Raw genomic sequence first — 26,042 nt, forward strand, 5'->3', positions numbered from 1 at the left:
TACCAAAAACTTAGAGGCACTCAATTAGGATGTCTTTGGAGGTGGTACCTGATGTGGCTTGCTGTTACTCTAAGAGACCCAAGCCTGTTCCAGCATGACAATGCCCCTGTGCAAGATGATGTGTTTCACATGGGTTTGGGTTGGAAGATATCCTGTTACAGAGCTCTGACCTCAACCCTATTGACCACCTTTGGGGTGAATGTGAACCCGGACAGCACCCCAGGCCTCCACCTAACCTACATCAGTAGGTTGCCGCTGAATGAATCTCCAGACGCACACTCAGAAATCTAGTAAAAGAGCAAACTACATGTGGAAAGGATGTTCAGAAACCACATACCAATCCTATGGTCAGATGTCCCCAAACTTTTGTCCATATAGTGTAGTTCTGTTTTTGTGAAATGCATGAGAAATTATTCTGTGACAGACTGAATTATTACTAAATTATTGATTTGTGGCAAATATGCTTTTAAATTTGCAGTATTAAAATTCTTATCAATTCCCAGCCAATTAGTAAAAAATTATAAATAGATAAATAAACAAATCTATAAATAAATAAATATAAATTCTATTTTATAAGATAGATAGATAGATAGATAGATAGATAGATAGATAGATAGATAGATAGATAGATAGATAGATAGATAGATAGATAGATAGATAGATAGATAGAAATAATTTTTCGATCGATCAATCTCTTGATTGATTGATTGCCTCTGGAGAGAAGCATCTCTCCAGAGATAAATATGGATGTTCCCAAATTTACTGTTACCACAACATCTTTGATTACTTTCTACAAAACAGAGAAAGTAATCCCAAAGTGTTTTTTTTATAACTAATACCACAGAAATGACATCAAATACATGATACTGGAGACTAAGACTTGACTATTGGGCTAAAATTACTTTGATCCTGTGACTTGCAGACTGGCAGCCTTGCAGCTATATGGAGCGGCTGACTAAAACCCTGTAATCAAGAATTCAGCATCCTTTGCAATTAGTAACTGAGAAACTTGTTACTAAATAATGCATCTTAAAGGTTTACTCAAGCGATTAAACCTTTCCTCCTGAAGGCCTGGATTTTAAAGCCCATCAATTCTAAAGTCATGCAACTTTAATCGGAAATGTAATTAATAAGAAGTGCAGTTTTCATGTACAAAATCGTATGAACGTCTACAACCACAAACCGCACTCCATCACCATAATCATTAAACGTGTATAAAGAAAAGGAGCGAAATAAATTTATGTTCTGAAAAACGAAAAAAAATCTGTCGAGAAAACCACACAGGGTAAAGTGGTGCAATAGCTAATTTGCATACTGGCTCCTGATTGGCTGTTAAACTTTTAGGATATATTACATCACAATGCTGCTGAATTCTCACATCAGATTGGTCAGAGCTCGAGTTTCAAAATATGTTTTTCTTGAGCTAACATTTCATTCACAGGGATTCCAATTGACAAAAAAATAAATAAAGAAAAAACAAGAAAGAAAAATATTAAAAAATATTAAATATTAAAAATATATCTTGACATTATCTGTTCGGACATAATGCTCATTTAACATTTTTATATGGAGTCTTCAATTGCTAGCGCTTTGCTATTATTTTTATACAAATATTATAATAAAAAATAATACTTATTTAAATTATTTCAATACAATTTCTTAAAATGAATAATACAATTATTTAATTACTGAATTACTTATTTTGATTTGTCAATAACGTGGCAATTTTTTTAGGGTTTTCGCCTCACGACAAACATTCACACGTAAAGAAAAGGCGCTAAAAATCAAAATCAAGATCTTGAGCAGAATTTTCTGGAACGAACAAAGTCAACACATTTCTACTGTGCCGAGCCGCACTGCTGCGGTGCTAATGCGGCGCCGTCAATCACGTGCAACAGAAACGCAACCTGCTCAGCGCACTGATGTATGTATTAGACTCCGGGCGCAAAAATCTCACGTGACTGATTGCCGTAAATCAAAAACCCGGTGACATGCATTTGAATTGATGCCAGATGGAGGCTAAATTAAGTTACTGTGGGAAATGGGTTTTTAAGGAATGCAAAGGGAAGAAAAAAAGAAAAAAAAAATCAAGGAACTGCCACCTTCTGTACCTGCATAGCATGTCAACAAGGCGAGCATAGTCGTGACAGGAAGTGCATTAGAAATCAGGATATAATTCACATTTTGGTCATTAGGCCACGGGTTGTCGCGATCCATATCTCACGGTAATTGGCCCATCTAAAACCATTACTGCAGCCTTGCATAAATATTTCATGAGTTTGAACGAGAGGAAATGCACTTTCGGTCTTGGCACATGAATTGCAGCGATCAAAATGGATTTCCTGTATTGCAGGTGGTAGCTCAGTGGTTAAGGCATTGGGCTTTGGATCAGAAGATCACAGGTTCAAATCCCACCACCACCAAGCTGCCACTGCTGGGCCCTTGAGCAAAAGCCCTAAAACCCTCCCCTGCTCAGTTGTAAGTCGCTCTGGATAAGGGCGTCTGCCAAATGCCGCAAATGTAAATGTAAAATAACTACAGTGTTGTGCCCTTAAAACTCTTATTTCCGTTTCTACAAGCCAGGCAATGATAAGCTACGTCTTGGAAGTTTTGCAAGACGTCATGGGCCAAAACACATTTTCTAAGGAAGAATATTTCAAACATTAACCATGAATTCTTGAAAAACTTCTCTTTTTCTAAAACTGGAGAAATATCGTGCTTTAAAAAGAAATGAAACAGGATTTAAAATGTGGTAAGCAGTCCATAAGCAAGGATTCACGGTCGGATTGAGGAAATGGAAATAGAGCTTTTGTCCATATGCTGCATGAGATCATCAGATTTCATAAATCTTTGCATTTAAGGGTTTTTTTTTTTAAATGTATAAATGCATTAGGCTTAGATGAAAATAATGAGCTAAAGATAATATTGTAAACCTGACAGGTGTAATAAAAAGGTCTGGTTCTATTGAGCAATTGGACTCTGTAGAATTTCTTACATCAAATTGGAAACCGTGGAAGGCAGCCATTTTATATACTTGTGCAAATGCATACTAATGGATTTTAGCATCAAAGCAGCATGGAACATGAAGGTTGAATATTTCTAATTCCAAATGAACATTCAGATATGGAGCTTGGAGGACTAAAGACACATTATGAAGATTTGTTTAATTGTCCTAGACATGTTATGTCTATTACATCATTCCTCACCATAGTCTATCTATCTATCCATCCATCCATTCATCCATCCATCCATCCATCAGTATCCATCCATCCAGCCATCCATCAGTATGCATCCATCCATCCATCCATCTATCCATCCATCATCAGTATCCATCCATATATCTATCCATCCATCCATCCATCATTAGTATCCATCCATCCATCCATCCATCCATCCATCAGTATCCATCCATCATCAGTATCCATCCATCCATCCATCCATCCATCCATCATCAGTATCCATCCATCATCAGTATCCATCCATCCATCATCAGTATCCATCATCAGTATCCATCCATCCATCCATCCATCCATCCATCCATCCATCCATCCATCCATCATCAGTATCCATCCATCATCAGTATCCATCCATCATCAGTATCCATCCATCCATCATCAGTATCCATCATCAGTATCCATCCATCCATCCATCCATCCATCCATCCATCCATCATCAGTATCCATCCATCCATCATCAGTATCCCTCCATCTATCGTCAGTATCCCTCCATCCATCCATCCATCATCAGTATCCCTCCATCCATCTATCCATCCATCCATCACCAATATCCCTCCATCCATCCATCCATCCATCCATCCATCAGTATCCCTCCATCCCTCCACTTTATAATAGTAATGAAATGCGTCACATAAAACAAATAAACAAACAAACATTATCATCACAGTAATACAAAATGTTTTAAATGATTTGCATTCATTTCAATGGATGGATGGATGGATTTTTATTTTATCCACAATTTTTTCAGGCCACCTCAAGATCCCGGAGTGTTAGAAACTAGAAACGTCATCATTCCCACTTCCTCCTGAGAGGAATCACCTCCCTGCCGATGTGATTGACGTACGAAACCGATAGTTTTAGCACCGTGACATTTTCCCCCAGCATGTTCCACTGATGCTGATCATAATTCTAATGTAAACATCTTGCACTTGACGGTCAGAAATAGAGAAGATCAGAGAAGAACTTGTATTCTGTCAGCCATGTCAATAATCCAAAAAGGTTACAATTAACGACAAAAATGACATTCATTTAGTTAATTCAGTGTATTTATTATTTTTTTTTTTCCTTTGTGCATAAATTCTGTGGTTCTGTAGGCTAACATTTCAATCTAGCCAATATAGATTCTTTTTTTTGAATACACTGCTGCATCTTTTATTCTATTCAATTTATATTTCAGTGAATAATTACAGAAGATAATCAACACAATCATCACAGTTCAATCATCCAAGACTGACCTTCACCAAGGGTCTTTTTGTGTGTACAAAAAAACAAATGAGAATAAAAACATGAAATGATATTTACGTTCCCATTTAGAAGGCCATTTATGTTAATATAATACAGGAAAAAAGTGTACTATATATATATATATATATATATATATATATATATATATATATATATATATATATATATATATATATATATATATATATATATATATTGTTGGGGCTGTGTGGTTTTAAGAAAAAAAATTTTTGTACTTATAGAACTTGTTATAGCAGCTGTAATCGGACGTTAAAAACTCTGGAGAAACAGTTTTTCATTTCATTATGGTTTTAGATTCAGCATCAGTATTCGTATAACAGGACACGGATTCTTTCGGCTCTGTTAATCCAGTTCATGGTCGAAATCTGTATAGCGTTAGGAAAATAACTACAGTGTTGTGCCCTTAAAACTCTTATTTCCGTTTCTACAAGCCAGGCAATGATAACCTACGTCTTGGAAGTTTTGCAAGACGTCATGGGCCAAAACACATTTTCTAAGGAAGAATATTTCAAACATTAACCATGAATTCTTGAAAAACTTCTCTTTTTCTAAAACTGGAGAAATATCGTGCTTTAAAAAGAAATGAAACAGGATTTAAAATGTGGTAAGCAGTCCATAAGCAAGGATTCACGGTCGGATTGAGGAAATGGAAATAGAGCTTTTGTCCATACGCTGCATGAGATCATAAGATTTCATAAATCTTTGCATTTAAGGGTTTTTTTTTTTAAATGTATAAATGCATTAGGCTTAGATGAAAATAATGAGCTAAAGATAATATTGTAAACCTGACAGGTGTAATAAAAAGGTCTGGTTCTATTGAGCAATTGGACTCTTACATTAAATTTCTTACATCAAATTGGAAACCGTGGAAGGCAGCCATTTTATATACTTGTGCAAATGCATACTAATGGATTTTAGCATCAAAGCAGCATGGAACATGAAGGTTGAATATTTCTAATTCCAAATGAACATTCAGATATGGAGCTTGGAGGACTAAAGACACAATATGATGCGGTTTGTATATTCATCTTTAGTTCCTGCCTGGTCAGGGTCACAGGCTAGAAAGATTGTAGAGCTATAATGTTTTAAAAATGCTTTGGGCTACTCCTAATTTATAAACACGGATATATTTGAGTGCTAAAAACATCATCTGTCACATAATCTTTCATGCGTGTGAGATTATCTGAATTTAGAGTGGATTACATTAAAGCCAGAAGGCGGTGAGGGGTCCAGGTGTGGCTTTTGAGACAATGCTGTCTAAATAATAAGACAGGATTAAACGGAGGTGGAGAGTAGCGATAATAATCAGACCACCACAGTCATTAGGGCCATTGCTTCTGTGGATGAAGTCCACAAAGCATGTAGTGGAGTTAAAGTAGAAATACACTCTAAAATATCACTCCAGTAAATGTTAAAGTGCTTCCTTTAAAATTTCATTTGAGTGAAAGTAGAAAAGTATTTGCCTTCAAATGTACTTAAGTATCCAAAGTACTATGATTTATTATGGTTATAATGTTCCTGTAATCATTTTTGTCACAAGAGTCTTTGCTTAATTAACTCAGTTTATGTGAAAAGACTCGAATGTTACTCATAGCACATCAATCCATTAATAGAATGATATTAACTAATCAAACACTGATTGATATAATTACAAATATCATGAGCCCAAAACCTTATTTTTAACTACAGTAATCCCTCACCGTATTGCGGTCTCACTGTAACGAGGGTTTTAACATGAAACATCTCCAATGCCGATTTTTCGCTGTTTCGGGGGATTTTGCGGTATATAGGTACTATTGTTGAGAGTTATTTTAATTATTTTTTTCGGCAAAATAAGCATTTTCTAGCCTTAATAATGAAGCTTTTAGAAGCTCCTCTTGGGTATGCGGTATATTCATTTCATCATCACCTTCATCATCATTAGTACTGCACACTTAATGAATCATCTTCATCAGTTGTATCTCTACTGGCGAGAACCCATATAGATTTTAATATGTTAAAATAACGTAGATTTAAGAATATTGAAAGTGTTTAAGAGCAGAGGAAAGGTATATAAGCGTGTCGGACGGTTTATAAAGCCGTAAGATTTACAGGTATTCAGTATACTGTACCGTATACATATTAGATTGCCACTTCGCAGATTTTCTCCTATTGTGCGGGGGTCCGGAACGTAACCTCTGCGATAGGCGGGGATTACTGTACTTAGTGTAAAAAAAAAATAGTGTAAATAAGCCCACGGGTGCTGTGGCGAGTTCGAGTCAGGAGTTTCTTCCATCATTCATTCCTCTCTAAATGTTCTGCTTGCTGTTGAACTGATGCCGAACTCTATGTTGGTGCTGAGGAGATAACACTAAGCTGCAATCAAAACAAGTTCAAAACAGAGCGCACGCTCTACACTGATTGGTGGTTTGCTGCCTGCCAGACCAGTTACGTTTTTCCACTCAGAAATTAAAAGGAACGACTGAGTAAAAAGAGATGTTTGAGTTTGAAATGTAATGACGTTAAAGTCTCCTCAAATGGAAATACTTAAGTAGCTTTCACATATCTGAACTTTACTGAAGTACAGTAACGAATTACATTTACTTCATCACTGTCCAACACTGCGTAAGACACAATGCACTGCAAACTAATCACTATATCTTATGCGCATTTCACACTTTGTACTACAATCCCTATACCCTGCACACTACTCACTCTGCGCTACACACTGCTCACTATGTAACAACAAATTTCACACTAACAAACCCTACGCATGCTACCATATGCACTACATACCATCCACTAGCCGCTGCACATTTCATATTATGTACCACCAACTACTGTATAACCCTACCCACTGCAAACTACTGTAAACAATCCACTACACATCACACAATATGGTCTATCCACTACACACTACCCAGTGCCATATAGTCTACACACTACATACTATGCATTACACATCACACACTACTCGGTGCACAATACACACTCACTACAGTCTACAAATTAAACTTTAAGCACTACAAACTACTCACTATACAATAATTAACAATAAACACTACAAACTGCTCACTCTACACTACCGTCTACCCCACACACTACAACTTACCCACTATACACTGTCCACTACACATTACACACTATGTACTATAAACAATGCGGTACACAAAATGCATATACTCTATGGTGTACACTTTACTGTATACCCTACTCACTACAAAACCATGAACTACACACTGTTCACTACGTAATACAAATATTCTGCTGCACATTTCACACTATGGAGTACAAGCTAGTGTATACCCTATACACTATGTTCTATCCTCTATGTACTACACACAAGCAATGCAGTTCCCAAAATCAATTACACATCGTACACTATGCACTACAGCCTAAATGTACAGAAGGGATGAATAAGGTGGAATAAAAATTGGACACTCACTTGGATCAGACAGAATGGAGTCTGTTTTGGGCAGGAACTGGTCACAGCGGATGCCCTGGAAACCTTCTTTACACCTGAAGAAAACAGAACGGAGAGTGACGCATAAGGAATTGGGTCATAAGACGTATTCAGATTTGATTAAGCTTTTTTAACCCTTTTTTTTTTAAGCAAATTATCCATGAAAAAGAATGTTAAGTAAGAATTTGCAGTAAAACCACATTCAATATGTGAATTATGCAAATCAGTAAACATACAAATGATTTCTCAGGCAGCCCTCGGATAGATTGCGTGGAGGTGTGTTTATTTCATTACATTGCTTCTTTAAATGCGTAGTAATAAAGCATACCTGGACCTTTAAAGAGCTCTAATTACATAAGAAATTATATATGCGTGTTTTATTCCAAAAAACTAAAAAAAAAAAGTTTCCCCACGTTGAATAATTTATTACTTCCACTGTGTCTGCAGAAGCAGTATTATGTGTCAATTAACATCATCCTCTGTGACAATGTGAAGCTGTAAGCCGATATTTTGGCTGGTATAATATGCTGAGTTTTCTCCTCAATTTGCATCAGCAATTTGCATCGTGAGGCATCAATAGTTCATCGTCAAGAGTTCAAGAAAGGTCAGTTACATATGTACAGTTTGTCTTCATATGAAAATTAGACCATATGCATCCTGTCTGATCAGGGTCCCAGTAGCTAAAATCGTAAGGTTTATATGTAAAATACATTTTTAGAACAATAGCTTGAGTAAGACCACACACAATGCACTACACACTGCTCACTATGTAACAACAAATTTCACACTAACAAACCCTCGCATGCTACCATATGCACTACATACCATCCACTAGCCGCTGCACGTTTCATATTATGTACCACCAACTACTGTATAACCCTACCCACTGCAAACTACTGTAAACAATCCACTACACATCACACAATATGGTCTATCCACTACACACTACCCAGTGCCATATAGTCTACACACTACATACTATGCATTACACATCACACACTACTCGGTGCACAATACACACTATACACCACACACTGTGCTCTATCCACTACACACTGTGCCCTTTACACTACACATTATGCACAACACACTATCGCTATGCCCTATCCATTACACATGATCTACAACACCTTTCACACTGTGCTCTTTTCACTACGTGTTACACACCACACAATATTCACTACACACTGTGCTCTAGCCACTACACATTACACACCACACAATATCCACTACACACTCTGCTCTATCCACTACACATTACACACCACACAATATCCACTACACACTCTGCTCTATCCACTACACATTACACAACACACAATATCCACTACACACTGTGCTCTATCCACTACACACCACACAATATCCACAACACACTGCACTCTATTCACTACACACCACAAAATATCCACTACACACCACACAATATCCACAACACACTGCACTCTATTCACTACACACCACAAAATATCCACTACACACCGTGCTCTATACACTACGCATTACACACCACACAATATCCACCACACACTGTGCTCTATCCACTACGCATTATACACCACACACTGTGCTCTATCCACTACGCATTACACACCACACAATATCCACTACACACTGCATTCTATTCATTACACAATACACCATATCCATTACGCTGTGCTCTATCCATTACACACCACACAATATCCACCACACACTGTGCTCTATCCACTACGCATTACACACCACACAATATCCACTACACACTGCATTCTATTCATTACACAATACACCATATCCATTACACGCTGTGCTCTATCCATTACACACCACACAATATCCACCACACACTGTGCTCTATCCACTACGCATTATACACCACACACTGTGCTCTATAAACTAAGCATTAAACACCACACAATAATTACTACACAATACACACTATACACCACACAGTATCCCATCTACTACACCTTGTGCTTTATCCACTTCCCATTACGCACTATTCACCACATGTTGTGCTCTAGCAACTACACAACACACAATTTACTACATGCAATGCTCTATCGACCAGACACTATTCACTACACACCGTGCCTTGTCCACCAAATTTTACACACTACACACAATATTTACTACACACTGTGCTCTTTTCACTACACATTACACACTATGCACCATACACCATTCTCTATCCACCAAACTTTATACAATGCAAAACTATGCTACTGTCTACAACGCATTACACATTCTGTACTACACATTACACATTCCGTGCAACACATATGCAACACACACTGTGCTCTATCCACCACACACATTACATGCTACACACTGCAAACTATGCACCATTTACTATTACACAATATCCACTACAGATTACACACTAGGAACTACAAATTACACCCCATGCTGCACTAGGCACTACACAACTACTACACATTACACACTTCCTACTACACATTACAAAACAACACACTACTTATTACACTCTATGTATTCTACACTACACACTATGCATTACACACGATGCACAATATCCGTCCATCACTCCATCCATCCATCCATCCATTTACACAATGTACTATAATTTATACACACTACACTATACACACTTCAAACACTATGCATTAAGACATACTACACATTAGAGTAATCATCGCTCAGAGACTTGATTTCTGTGGAAACTTCTATGAAAATGTGATGTGCAGCTCTGCAGGACTTATTTCTGTTACTCAGCAGCCTACACATTTCTTTCTTTCCTTCTCTCTCTTACTTTCTCTCTCCCCTGGTGCCTGTCGCTCTCAATCTCTCAATCCAGTATTTCTCTTTCCATCATTCTCCCTCCTGTGCATCTCTTTGTCTCATTCTTTCTTTCTCTCTCTCTGTGTGATTCATTTTCTCTTGAAACCTCTCACTATCTTTGTCTCAGATAGTTTCTCTTTTTTTTCTCTTTTCTCTCACACAGAATCCTCTCTCATTATCTTTCCTTGTCTCCCAATATCTCCAATCTCATCTTATACTTTGTTCTTTTGAATCCCTGTCTCTCACCACCACTCTTTCCCCATACTCTTTAACCTGTCTTTTTACTCTCTCTGTCATACATTCTCACACTGCCTTTTCTCTCTCTCTCTCTCTCTTTTGTCTTTTTGCTGTCATGTCCTCTCCCCCTGCCTGCCTTAACCTCTCTCTCTTTCAAATTCAGTCTGTTCTGTTGGTGTCTCTCATTCTTTTCTGTCACTCTCTATGTCTCACGCTCCATCTATCCACCTGCCTGCTTCATATGTTTTTGCTTTTCTTTGTGATATGCTCTCTCTCATTTGCATCTTTCTTATACTCTGTCTCTTACTTCTCATTTCCTCTCTCTGTCTCATGTTCTCTTCATTCTGTCTCTTCTTTGCTTTCTCTCTCTCTCTAGCATACATTCTCTCTACCCCTCTTTCCATTCTATCCATTTCTCAGTGTATTTTCTCTTCCTTCTCTTTATGTTCGCTGTGTCTCATTCAACCCCTCTTAATATCTCATTAACTTCCTATTTGTTTGGTCTCACTTCCTCAGTCTCATTCTCGGTCTCTCAAAGTCTCAACCACACCGTTTCTCCATCTTATTCTCTCTCTCTCTCTCTCTCCCCTCTCTTCTTTGTCTCTCTTTGTCTGATTTTTCTCTCACATGCAGTTTCTTCATTTAATTCTCTCAACATCTCATGGTCCTTACTTAATTTTTTGGTCTCTGATTTCATTTCCCTCCTTGACTCTTACATTCAATCTCTGTCTTCATCTCACTTTTTCTGTCTCTCTAACCCACTTTCTGAACCATCCTTAATATAGAATAAATGATGGGTTGTAACTGACTGCTTGATCGTTCTTCCCTCTCTCTCTTCTTTCTACAACTGTTCTGTCATTTCTACAATCTGTATAAAAAAAAACTGATTATGCTTCACACGTCTTTTCTTGTGGCAACGTTCACAAATCCACATGCTCACGCTGCTTATTCTCGAAGGAGGCAGAAGGCTGCTCGCATTTTTAAATTAATGTCCAAAGTCATTAATGAGCCGGAACAAACACAGAGAGCAGCGAGTGCTCGAGTGGCTCCTGGATCACAGTGAGCGCGGGCGCGTATATGAAACGTCTCGAGATAAATCCAGAGAGAACACGTGTGTTAGTTAGAACGAGTATGTTACTGACCACGTATGTGTATTATATATATATATATATATATATATATATATATATATATATATATATATATATACATACACACACATATACACACACACCACACGGTTCCTAAGTAGTTTTTCTTTACTCCTTGCTACCACGAAAAATCTCTTACCGTTCTTTTTGTACTTTCCTTACTTAATTTTACTCAGGAGTTTCTTCTCTTTCTTTCTCCTTCCATCCTTTCATTCATTTAATAACTAGTTATTCTTTCCTTCCTTTCTTTCAATTTACAAAAGACTCATTTTCTATCCTTCTTTCCTTCTATTTTTTCCTTCCTTCTTTTCTACAATTTACAAAGACTAGATTTTCCTTTCCATCTTCCTTCTTTTTTTTTCATGCTTCATTTAATTTACAAAGACTAGATTTTTTTCAACAAAAACCAAAAACCGGGCAGGAAAATCACTACTGACCCTTCGCACCCTGGACACATTTTCATCTCCTCCCTTCTGGCAGGCACTACAGAACTTTGTTCACCAAAACTGTCAGACACAGGAACAGTTTCTTTCCCCAGGCAATCAGCCTCATTAACAACTAACCATAACTATATTACCTGCTTTATATCATATCTATAAGTACTGCAATAATCACATTATCCGTATATGTTACACACACTATGGCTGCTGTATATTGTATAAAGTCCTAAATACTGTCATTTCCACTACCATGCACTCTATGTACACTTTATGTACATTACTGATCTGTCATATAATCAGTATCCCTATTTAATCCTCATACAGTCTATATTGTCTCACACTGTCTTTGTCTTGTATAGTCTGTTTTTGTCCCGTCTTGTCTGTTTTGTCTTGTATAGTCTAAGCTGAATGTATAGTTTTATTTATGTCTGTACTTTGAGAATCACTAACAGCTGAAAACAAATTCCTTGGCCTATAAATCTGATTCTTTCCTATTTTCTTACCTTGCTTTCTTCCTTCAATTTACAAAGCCTAGTATTTCATTCCCTCCTCCTTTTTTCAAATTAAAAAGACGATTTTTCCCTCCTTCCAGTCTTGATATTTCTTCATTCATCTGACAGACTAATATTTCCTTTCTCCTTTCCTTTCCTTCATTCCTTCCTTTGTTCAATATACAAAGACAAGTCAGTCCTTCCTTCCCTTGTTCTTTCCTTTCTTTCTTCATCTCTCATGAGTGGCCCAGAAGCATTGCTCATTTTCTAAAACCTAAACAGATCAGTTAAATCTGACTATTAAATCCAGTCCAGACTTTAACAGAAAATAATACAATTGTGTAGAACGAAAATATTATGCAAATGTGCCTCAGGAAATCAGAAGAAAGTATTAATGGGAGAAAATTAGCAAAAAGTTTTAACAGCATCAATTGACTAGTACCTGATTAACTCTCAGTTGGCTCTCTTGTCTAAGGAAAGGAAAAAAAAAAAAAACGTTTTAATACAAATCACATTCATTTTTTTTTTTTAAGGATGAAGGAAAGGTCTTCAAGGTGAATATTTTGACACCCCACTGAGAAGGGTAACAATTACAATTAATATCTGATTACGGCAGAAAGGTGACTGAGTGGCCCCGTTGATCTCATTTTCCAAAGTTGCCTTGGCATTAAATAAGACACAGGTTGCTGCCGGGCATTTGGGCAGGTTTATATGCCAAAGCACTAAAAGCACAAAAAAGGTCATCGATTCGTGCTGAGGAAAAAGAAGTGACGTTGCCCAAGCGCCGCTGGAACAAAGCGGAGATTATGGATTGTCAAAATCACATGTTCCGGAGCATTTTTTATACCTGCAGCCACATCGTCCATTTTTTTCCCACCCGGCTGAGCATTGATTTCTGATGGTGTGGAAAAGTCATTCAAAGGTCTTGGAAGCAGAGAGTCGTTTACTCAGAATTTTATTTGAGTTGAAGATAGTGCTCTTGCTTACGCTACCGGCGTCCCGGCCCATCCAGCTGTTATTGTTAACGCTAATCTCACCATTCATTTGTGTGGAGCGCAGGAGGAAAGCTAGCTCATCCTGAATGCACACTCAGGTATTGGTTCTGATTTGGTCAGTGGAACAGGAATTAGACCTTTTTACAGCTACGTCATAATCTCTCCATGTCTACAATCAGCAGTTTGAGAGCCGACTGAGAACTTTGCAACTATGAGGAACTTTTTTTTTCTTTTTTTTTTTTTTTTTACCTTTTACACATTTTCTTACTTTCAATTTTTTAGCCAAAGAAATGACTGTATTTTTAAGAAACACCTAGACTGAGACACAAGCATGTTCCTTTTGGTTTTATGCAACAAACTAAATAAAAGGCAAACACACTGCTGAATGACTGGTACAGAATTTCCTGGCCAAATGAGTCCAAACTTGACATCTTTGTCTTGAACAAAAGAACTTTTGTAAGATTAAAAACAGAAGATATTATGGTAGAAGAATGCCTCACCCCCACAGTCAAACATGGAGGTGGAAGCTTAATTCTTTGGGGTTGTTATAGAGCATGGAAGGTTGGACGCTTATTCCGAGTAAAAGGAATACTAAAATAAAAATAGCTACATTCCTTACGTCAACACTGTGCAATTCCATCTGTACCACGGCTCATTGGAACCGAATTCACCATACGACAAGACGAGACGAAGCATATGCCCAAGCAAACAGAGCAAACAGTCAGCTGGAGTGTTATCCATCATGAAATGGCCTGCCAAGTCACCGCACCTGAAATCCTATTGAACTGCTCTGGGATGAATTTTAACACAAGCTCAGAAAGAAATCTCCAACTAGTGAAGAACATATTTGGCAAGTTTTACAAAACGCATTTTGAAGTATTTCAGCTGAACAAACTGCCAAGAGTGTATAAAGCTGTTATTCATGCTGAGGGAGGATTTTTTAAATCTAAGTAAAGTGGAACATTTGAACGTTTATATGGTTGTTTGGTCAAAGTAAATCTGCACACTGTGAAAACACCTAGTTTGTAACATAGAAACAACATGAGCATACATGTGTCATTTAAAAGTCAAGTTTTTCAAACTTTTGATATGTACTTTAGTAGTGCTTATTAATTTTTTTTCTCCTCTTAGTAGATTTTTCAGGCGTATTAGAGGAAAAAAGTGTGTTGGGAAACAAAATCAGATTGTCGAAAAATGTATAGATGATGTACTGTACATTCAATATTCCTAAATGAAACTAATGTTGATGTATTAATACCACATGAAGCTTTACTGTGAAGCAAAACTTTATCCTGTCTAATCTAAAACCTGATCAAGCCTCAAACCTGGACCTGGACCTACGTAGACCGAAATTGAGTCAATCAAGACTCGAAAAACCGATATTTATGTTTTTGGTGAAAGATGTGTTTTCGCATTTCTCCTTATTTAAAAAAACATGACTTTTTGTTGTGTCTGTATCGCTCATGCGGAGTAAACGCCGCTACACATCAGAAGGAGCAGGTGTTCCAAAACTTTCGAGTGGCGGCTTGTTTTGACTGGGAAAAAAACCAGCATTGAGAAAATCTCACATTCACACAAACATAATTAAACACAATCCCGGTCAAACTGCTCAATAAATTTCATTCGCTTGTTCTTTTTCAAGTTGTCGATGTTTAATACCAATATTCTCAGCATCCATTTCAATCCACAGGGCTTTGATAATAATCCGGGTATTACGATGATCAAATAACGCTTGTTATTGGCTGCTGAGGCGAGCTACGATTGCATACGTGAGACGCTGACTGCCGAGTTAAATAGATGTTTGCAATAATGGATTATTACGCATCAAATAGTTTTGAAGTTAACATCTGCACCTTTTATGTCTTCCATGGAATCAGATGAAGGAATGAGCAAATGTTTTAGCACACAGCTGCTTTATTCTAGGTTCTGATTGGTCAGAAGGGTGCGATTGAAATATTTTTGTATTTATAGTAAGTCATACATAGGCTTGTACAGTAGATGATTACAATCAATAATAAATAAACTGATATGGTCTATTGAACTCTTTTCTTTAGAACATTTATGGAAATTATCTTGAGTGTGGACTCGTAGTAACATCATAAGGAACTTGCTTTTTTTTTTTGTCCGTCTGTCCATCCGTCCATCCATCTATCTATCCATCTATCCATCATTTTATTTTATAAATGATATTTAATGATATTTTATATTATTTATATTTATTGATTGATTTAATTTATTATATATATATCCTCAATCCTTCCTCTTCCTTCATATATATATATATATATATATATATATATATATATATATATATATATATATATATAGGAAGGAAGAGGAAGGATTGAGGATAATGCAGATTAAGATGAGGATTATACATAAATAAACAGGAAGACAAATCCAAATATTGTGACTGCAAAACAGGTCAGATACCACAAACTAGGCAAAACCATAACAAGAGCATGATCAAAAACCCCAAAAAATCAACACACAAGCCAAACAGTAGAAAACAAACCAATCAACGTATACTTCATAATGATCTGAATGGATACAAATCCCTATCAAACGCTGGTTGTTCCGAGTGTGTAATTGGATTACAAAACAAAAAAAAAAAAAAGGTGCGACTGATTACTATGAGGGGGATTTTGACCGTACAAAAGGTATGGGAAAAGTAGTCCTGGGTGGCCATCAAAAAGAAAAAAAAAAAAAAAAAAAAAAGAGTCCAGAAGTGACCCGACATTGCATTAAAAGAATAAAATGCTTCAGGGTGCGCCTTTATAGGAAAAAATAAATCTGTAGGGATCATTATTTTCCAGTAACAGCATGCCCCCAAGTGTTTCATTCCTCACACAGTCACTGAGTAACATGCTTTAAGATAAGACGCATAAAAATCGCGGACCGCAGAAAAAAAACAAATTCTCCCGACATTAAAGCCAGCTGCTCCTTAACTGTTGGTTTGACATAAAGAAATCCCACTAGGTTCAAACTCTTAGGAACAGATGGCGGGAAAAAAAAAACTGAAATAAAAAAAATAAATAAATAAAGACAGCTTGCCCTTGTGTCCTGCTTAGCGGTGTTTTCTACCCCGCATGTGACAAAACCTCGTTTTGGCCTCAACATACACAAATTTGATGAAATGCCATCACCACAACTCAGGAATTTTTGAGTTTCGGTGATGGAACTGGGTGAAAGTGGCGTCCCCATAGCACCCCCTGTGGGTTTTAAAGAGACACGGACACAGTGGGGCAGGTTGCCCTTTTCAAGTTCTCAGGGAGGAGATTCACTCCTGGCAACTTTTCTCTTTTGGACACGAGCATATAAAGTAAAAAAAAAAAAGGTGTCTGGGTGAAAGGTGACAGGAGGTCAAAGGAGATTTAAGGGTCAAAAGAGACAGAAAAAGAAAGAGAATACAGTGAAGTGAGCTAATGATGCCTGTCCTAATGTTGGATTCTTGGCCTGAACTCAGAACTTCTTGTTCACAGTGAATTAAGATGCAAAACAATGTTATATTTACCTTTAAACTGTTTGATTGATCAATAAAATGTTGTTAATCTTTCGTTCACTCATTGAACTATAAGAGAAATTACACACTCAGGCCGTGTTTTGTCTTTAAAGTGTTTAGCCTAGCTTTTTGCCAAAGTCTGTCGTTCTCTTTCTCTGTATTTGCACCTCTTCTAATATCGCCATCTCCGCATGGAGCCACTCAACCCAAGTAGACATACCCCGAAAACTCGAGTGCTGCCGCCGACACGCTTTTAAATTAAAAACGCAAGGGAAAATAAACACGCTTCGATTTACCGACATCCTTATCTTCCCAAGTGGCTAAATTACAGAGTAATATCATTTGCGTGCCGAACCTCCATTGGTCCCCCTGCGAACGTGAAATTATAGCCGAACATAAGAGTACGGAATCTGGGATAATTACAGCTTGGTGGAGATGAAAGACGCACTCGCGCATTAAAGTCATCAGCAGAACCAGGGTATGACTTGAATGTCTCAATCAGAAGTCTGAATGATGAGATAAAGTATCAGATGCTATCGGATATCATGGAAGATTAGAATGGGTTTCAAAAGATAGATAATAAAACTCTCGGGAAAAGGAGAACACCTTGTGAATGTAACTGATGCGCTGAGATAAGACTTCGCTGAAGAATTTAATTTGTAAGGGACTTATAAGAACAAATAGATTCATTTATAGGATCAGAGCTGAAATGGAAAACAAAACAGATTTTACAAATGTTTTATATTTACATGTAGCTACTGACAGAATGAAGCAAAAGGGTACTCTTAGTGGAATGAAGCAAGAAAGAAAGGAAGCAAGTACTCATAGTAGAACGGAGAAATACTTGCAGAAGAAGGAAGGAAGGAAGCAAGGAAGGAAAGCAAAGGAAATAAAGTAGCATTAGTAAAATTGAGGAAAGAAGGAGAAAAATTTTTTTTACTTTTAATATAAGGATGTAAGAACCCTCAGTAAAAAAGAAAAAAAATGACCCATAAATCAGAACTGAAGGAATATCCAGTGCATTGTGAGTGTGAGTATGAAGTAGTGCTACTAAAAGGAAGGAAGGATCAACAGAAGGAAAAAAGGACAGAAGGAGGTACCCTTGTAAGAGAAACAAAGGAAGGAATGAAGGAGAGAATAGGTTACCATTTTTAAAATTAAGTTAAGGAATACTTTAAGTAGAAGGAAGGAAGGAAATAAATACTCTGTGGAAGTAAGAAAAAAGAATGCACTCTTAGTGGAAGGAAGGAAGAAAGAATGTACCACTATTAAAAGGATAACTGTGAGGAAAGAAGGAAGGAAGGATGGAAGGACAAAATTATTAAAAGAAAAAAGGAAAGAAAGGAAGAAAGTAGATTTAGTAAAGGGAAGGAGAAAAGGAGTTAAGTACTCTTTGTGAAAGGAAACGAAAGGACTAAAAGAAAAGAAGTACAGTTAGTAAAAGAACGGGAATAAAGTAAGTGGCTTTAAAAAAAAAAAAAGGAATGGAGGACGAAGGAAAAACCTTTTATTAATAAAATGGATGGATGCATGGCTGGATGGATGGATGGGCAAATAAATGAAAAGAGGTAGAAAGGGAAAAAACTACTCCTAGTAAAATGAATAGGGAAATAAAGGAAATTTGAGAGCAGCCAGAATGGTAGCAATTATTTGTCTGAAAGGTGATGGAACTCAAAGGTGCCATTAAATTGCAACCATAAGAGGAATAATTAGGCCATGGACTGAGAGGAAGAGAGTGCAAAACAGATCTGAGGCATCTCTCTCTCTGTGTATTGTTGATGGCGTTAATGTGGTCAAGGATGATGCAGAATTCAGACTCCATCTGTCCAGTGTTGGTTTTAAAGCTCTAAGGAGTAAACTCCAGCAATGTTTTTTTCCCCTCACTCCAAACCCTGACAGATGCCCACGGCTTTCTGAGAGAGACAACAAATTCCTCTAGCTGCCAAAAGCTACGCAGGGACTCGTGTACCTGTATGTAATCTTTTAATTTCCAGGCCAACTTGTACACGCTCCAGTTCTAAGAGAGGGAACAGCGAGCGTAAAACTCCTGATGTGAACGAGTCCCCTGGTGACAGCGGGGGAACGGTTACTTTCGTAGCTGCCTCCAGCACTAAGCCACCCACCGTGACGAGCAGCTGACGCCTGCCATTCTTGATCACACATACAAACAAATGCACGTATAAGTCCTTATTCAGCACCGCACGCCAGCTGTCATTTCTGCCACTTGGTATTCCACAGCGCTAAAGATGTCGTAATGAAAGGCTAACGTGGTCCAAAATCCAACACCCTGCCCCCACCCTGAGAGCTTTTCTTTAGCTCCTCATGCTACCTGAGAGGATCTGAGCTGAAGGAAAGGACTGGACGAATCGGAAAAACAAGGGATTTCAAAAGGAGTACAATTTTATAGCATTGAAGAGAAAGATAGAAAATGATCAACGGTCTTGTTACGTACCGGTTAGGCTAACGAGCTAGCAAGAAACAAAACTCAGCTGGCTCCATCCTAGCATGCAATAGATTTCAAAAATTAGCAACATTAGCAATAGATGTTGTCATATCACAGCTAATCAGGAAATTGCAGCCTACAAATATGGCAGCAGCAAACTCCCAGGTGTGTTTAATTACACATACACACATTAACCAAACAAGGAAGTGAAAGAACAGATACAAAGAGAGGGAGCAACGAAGACCGAGGTGGAGATATTACAAAAACAACAGCACTGCAAACCAAGACAGGAATTTGAAAGTTTAGCAATGTGAGCTTTTGCTACACAAAGCTGTGAACAGAACAGGGGGAAGGGGCGAGAGATCCCTCAGTGAAGAAGCTTGAAGAAAAAATCAGTTCATGTCACATTAAGCTTATTTAATGGCTTACACAATATGATTTTCTTTTTAACCATAGAAAAAAATATGATCAACTTTCATTCATAATAGCAAATAGCATACTACATTGAGAACACTTTTAGATTTCAAGCCATAATTTGTGTAACGGCATCACATTTCTCGCCACTTAAAATACAAACTCGTTTAAAAAACTCTTTTTTTCTTCTTCTTCTTATGACCAGGAAATGTGTATAATCATCCCATCATGCTTTAAATCGTGACTTTCTTGGGACTCTTGAAAAGATTTCACAATAATGTATGTGTTCATGTTAAAGGGTATGTTTTAAGGGAAATGAATAGATTATAGTACATTGGATTTGAACACAGATTTGAAAAGGATTCAAACTATACACAAGTAAAGAAATAATATTTCGGTGGGGATATATTTTTCATTCAGAAATGCTTAGCATTGGGAATTGTTATAATTTATTACAGCACTGAGCAATTTTATTCATCCGTAGCAACCACCTGGTGATCATTTTGGTGATTTAAATAAAGAAAATGTATAAAAAATAAAGAAAAAAAAAATTAATTGCCAGGCCACACCAACTGCAGTTTTCTGTGGGATTATGATAAAAAGCCCTAAGCAGAACGGATATTGTTACAGTGTGCGAGTAACCTAGCGGTAATTAAGGGTTCGAAAAAAAAAACTTCTACCAATTGGCATGTCTTTGGGAGATGAGGAAAAAAGGAAAACAACCCATCTGGATTTGTAAAACTCCAAAGCAAATGTCGACTACCAAACGTGGGCCAGCATCACTATCTGCTACTAATTAAAGCTCAAATATTTCTTTTTTTTTTTTTTTTTTTTTAAACTGGTAATGCTTCTACAGCATCTTTGCCTATTATTTTTTTTTCCTTGTTTTGCAAAGGTAATTGCAGAAGCTCCAAAATCCCTAAAGTCTTCTGCTGACTTGATTCCATCAGGAAATCTGGTAATTAAATTTACTGGAGCTGATTAAGCATTAGGACAGGGCATGTGGGGTGGGGGGGGGATTAGTACCACAGAATAAAACTGATATTACTTCTCAAGTTCCTTCTTTAAATCTTGGAGGCTTGAAAGTAAATTTGATTCTTTCTGAAAAATATCTGAGTTGACTATATAGAGAGAAAAAAAGATGTGCTTTTTAAACATCCCATATAACCTGTAATCCCCATTTGCTCTAAGAATAATCTCCAATCTTCTCAGAAGATGTTCGCCTAGATTTTGAAGTGTGATTGCAGAGATTTAAGAGATTCCGTTCAGCCACATAGGCGTTAACAAAGTTAAGTACTGACGTAGGTGAGGTGAGGAGGTGGTCAACGTTCCAGTTCATTCCAAAGGTGTTTATGGTTGAGGTTGGAGCTCTATAGCAGGAGATTCTTCTACTCCAAACCCATATTCAGGTGATGGGGGAATGTCAATGCTACCACATCTTTAGGCATCCTGTACAATTGTGTACATTCAGCTGTGTAATAACAGTAGACCCTAGTTATCTCCAAATTATTGATTTAACTGCTATTCTCTTAGCTAGTTAATTATTCCATATAAATATAAATAATTTATGAGCTCCTCATGTTGAGTTGTTAAAGTTTCTCCATCTGTCTGAATGAGGTTTTTTAGTTTTATCTTTTTTTTTTGTTGCCATTGCTGCCTTTGACTTGCTTGTTAAGGATTATGGCACTGGTGTCCTGTGCTATAAAAGGGAGACAGATCTGTACTGTAAAAAAGTGCAATAAAAATCCAATTCGATTGTGTTAAATAATTCAAGGCAACAAGTACAGATTACGTGCTCGTAGCGACCTCAGGCAAACGCCATTTCCCAGCTTTATTTAGCAGCAGCTCTTCAAAATCAACAACTGCTACGAGGTGCTACAGTGTGGCATTAAAGAGAATAATCCGAACGTAAAGTGCAAGTTGGCTCAAAAGGTCACGGTTTAAAATGCCAAGACAACAACAAATACTTCCAAAGAGACAGTAGCGAGCATAGCACGTCATTTGTCTGTGCTTTATAGTCCTCCTCCATGCCATAATGGCTTGATGGGAAGGCTCCAGATGTGCAAAGATAGACAAAACGCTTCCGTCGTTGCACTAAAGATGTATCGACATGTTCCGTTGCCGTTAAAGCAGGCGGAAATGTCTCGTTTTCCTCAGGCAGGCTTCCTAATGCCCGTCGCAAACATCTGCTTCTGTTAAAGCAATGAAATTTGCTCCAGGTGCCGCCTGTATATCATTTTCCAACACCATACACAGTGGCTTAAGAGCTTATTTTCCTTCTCTTCCTATTTTCTGTCGGCCAACAGATAAAGTTGGAAAGGTTGTTTATACGTTTCAAAGCAAGTCTAACCACCTGCCATTTTGGATTTTTGTGAACGCAGTGCCAATTTTGGTCCGTCTTTTATGTTTGGTACTAATGAACAGAAGGTGAATGGGGGAGAAGTAGTTTAGAGCATATCAAAGTCTGATGTAATGCAAATTAAAAAATAAATAAATAAATAAACATTTTTTAAAACCTTTCTGGATTATGCACATGGAATCTAAATGGCATGCAAGTCTTTATAAGAAAAATAAATTGCGGTTTAGAAAACCAAGGCCTAATGCCAAAATCTTTTGTCATTGTGGTCACACAAGTAACAGTATTTTTTTTTTTATCTTCCATGATATAATCAAAGAAATTTCTACAAATAATAATTTAGTGAGGAATAATGAATAAAAGCCCAAACTCAAATAAAAAAGCAAGGTCAAAATCCACACATGAAAAGACGTGTCACATGACCTGAGCGTATACTTCGATTTGCAGTAAAAGTGACTGTGTGTGTGTGTACACAGAGTGGGAAGTGGAACCTGTGGCATCCATATTTGAAAGCCATCACGTGGGTTGGGAAATGGAGTCAAAGTAGTGCTTTGACATGACAGGTTTCAACAAAAGGTCTATTGATTTAACAAAAATAAGACAAATACCGTAATTTCGGACTATGAAGCGCACCCAAATATAAGCCGCATCCACTGAATTTGACAAAGATTTTTATTTTGAACATAAATAAGCCGCACCTGTCTATAAGCCGCAGGTGTCTACACTGAAACTAATGAACTTTACACAGGCTTTAACGAAAGACAGTGTCTGTTACACGGCTTGTATCTAAACAGTAGTCTACCAAGAGTCATTGTTCATTGTCTTCCTCCTTCCTTTCACAACTATTTCTCTCGAGAGTTTATCTTTTGGAATCGTTGTGCGTTTAAAAATCACCATCGGTGAATCTTTTCTCCCGATGCCGTGCAGCTCAGAACACAGGTGAAGTGTGTTTTTTCATGCCCGGTTGTTTTCAGCGTTACGAATGATTCGCATTTCCTGTTGACAGTCCGAGTGAGCGGCAGGTCAAACGTCAGAGAAACCTCATCCATATTTATGATGTGGTGCGGCCCGATTCAGTGGGAGCGCTCGATTTGATATAAAGAATTTCACTGGTTCACCTGAACCCGTTTGGCAATTTCATTGGTCTAATTTTTTGGGGCTCAGTTTTTTGTCTTTAAGTTTGTGAAACCGGGAAAAACCCAGGAAAATTCTATATATTAGCCGCTTTAGTGTTTAAGCCGCGGGGTTCAAAGCGTGGGGGAAAAAGTAGCAACTTATAGTCCGGAAAATACGGTACTTATATGATATTTAAGGAAATAAACACGTGTATGGTATGGTATGACGTTACAGGAAGCAGAGTTACTGCTTCTACCCTGAAGTTGATTTTTGAGTTGATTTTCCATAACCACACTTTTCCACAGTGTTTAATTTGACTTATACTACACAAAGTGGCAAGAATTCAAAGAACTTCTGACGAATCAGATTTGAGAATTCAGCCGTACTTTGCTAGAATTAAAAAGGTACCCACATGAAACATTGAGGATTCAGAGTGTGTCCAAAAGAAATCTTGTACATAGGTTTTATGAAAAATGAGGGTGGTTGATATGAAGAACCCGTCTTTTTAAAGCATTTTTCCAATTCAGATGATTAAAAGAGTTTCCCAGGGCCCAGAACTGGACAAGCTTTCTAGGGCTCTGTATGCGTTTTAAACTAATAAAGGTTCAGCTCGCTTTGACGATGGACGTGCCGACTTTTTTTTTTTTTTACTTCCCCGAGACGTCCATTTTCCAAGCCTTAAGTATTCAACAACATTATTCTGCTAATGGCTATTAAGGTCAGCGGGTCGAATCAAGATACGGCGAAGAAATGGAATCTGTAATTACAGCATGCGTTTTTTTCCCCCTCTCTTACACCCATTATCTGTTATCTCTTAAGTTAGACTTATCTCTGCATCCATAACAGAACTTGTTATGGGCATTCTCACACGTGTTCCACCTAATTTACACGTGACATCCGAGGTTTATTGAGTGTAAAACCTGATTTAGTAGAGGAGCTATTACTGGACTGCATCCAATCCTTGTTCGAGCCAACAGCACATCAGCTGTGTGTTCATTTTCTCATTTCTTTTCTTTCAAAATGGCTGCCGCTTTTTTGTTTTGTTTAAAATAAATGCTGAAATAACGCCATCGCGTGTGGAAGTTTCCCATGCCGAACAAAGCAGCCCAAACAAAGGCCGGAGACATAACGTGGCGATGCCTTAACGCATAACAAGATGTTTTTTCGAGGCATAAACAAAATACACTGGCTGTGAAATACACTTGTAAAATAAAGTCTTGCAATCAATCACAGGTCGCACCCCGGAGCTCATACACAAAAGCTTCTGTTATGCTACAGTAAGTTAATCGATTAGGCTGAAGCAGCTCTCGGCAAAAGAGATTAGAGACGCGAGTCAAGATTTGTCTTGGGTCACTTGAAGTCTTTCTGCAGAGCAACTATGTAGAATGTCCAATATATACGGGGAGAAAGAAAGAAATTACACAATGGAGAAGATGCAGGCTTGAGTGTAGACACAATGCAATATTACAAAAAAACAAATGATACAATCACAATGAGAGATTGTCGCTTTGTGGTTAAGGCGTTAGAATTTGTATCTGAAGGTTGTGAATTTAAATCCAAGGCACACTGAGCTGCAACACCTGGGCCCCTGAGCAAGGCCCTTAACCCCATAGCTACTTAGTTGCATGAATGAGATAAATGCAAGTTTTTCTGGATAAGTGTTTCTTCAAGATGTTTGTAAATGTAAATGGTAGAATGCAGCATTTTTTATATGGTGACATACACACACAAAAAATGATTTTGGGCTGTCGCGGACAAAAAACAAACAAAAAAACCAACAGTGGATGGACTCTGTATTGCAAGAGTGGTACAACTTACCATTCTAATGGTCTCGTAACCAATGATGGCCTGTGAAGATTTTCTGACAGAGCCAGAAAATTAGGATGCCCATCTCAGCCCTTACGGCTACTGACTAGCCGATAAAAATGCAGCAGTAATTGTAGTTCCCAGTTGAACAAGTGCAGTCAGTTTTGTTTGAACACAAAGAACATTTTACAATTGCCAAAGCACAAAAACATCTTACTCTATTTACATCTACTGCATGCTGATTTTGTTTTATGCTTCTATACCAGGCGACTCCAAACTTTTGTATTCCACGGACTGGTTGTGTTTTAAAAATATTCTCACGGACCTGCTGGGGTGTGTGTGGGAGTGAGTGCAATATACGTG

The 26,042-nt window shown here is 37.6% G+C and overlaps 1 protein-coding gene across 2 annotated transcripts in view; it reads right to left on the reverse strand.

Annotated features, from left to right (window-relative positions):
* The window catches only part of LOC124376103 (pro-neuregulin-3, membrane-bound isoform), a 344,151-nt gene that overhangs the window by 43,105 nt on the left and 275,004 nt on the right, over positions 1-26,042 (reverse strand). For both annotated transcript variants that reach the window (XM_046835022.1, XM_046835031.1), the window contains exon 3: positions 7,927-8,000. In XM_046835022.1, coding sequence (XP_046690978.1) covers positions 7,927-8,000 — 74 coding nt within the window. The remainder of the gene's footprint in view (positions 1-7,926; positions 8,001-26,042) is intronic.

The sequence above is a fragment of the Silurus meridionalis genome, chromosome 2 (genome assembly GCF_014805685.1).
Source record: "Silurus meridionalis isolate SWU-2019-XX chromosome 2, ASM1480568v1, whole genome shotgun sequence".
Classification (NCBI taxonomy): Eukaryota; Metazoa; Chordata; class Actinopteri; order Siluriformes; family Siluridae; genus Silurus; species Silurus meridionalis.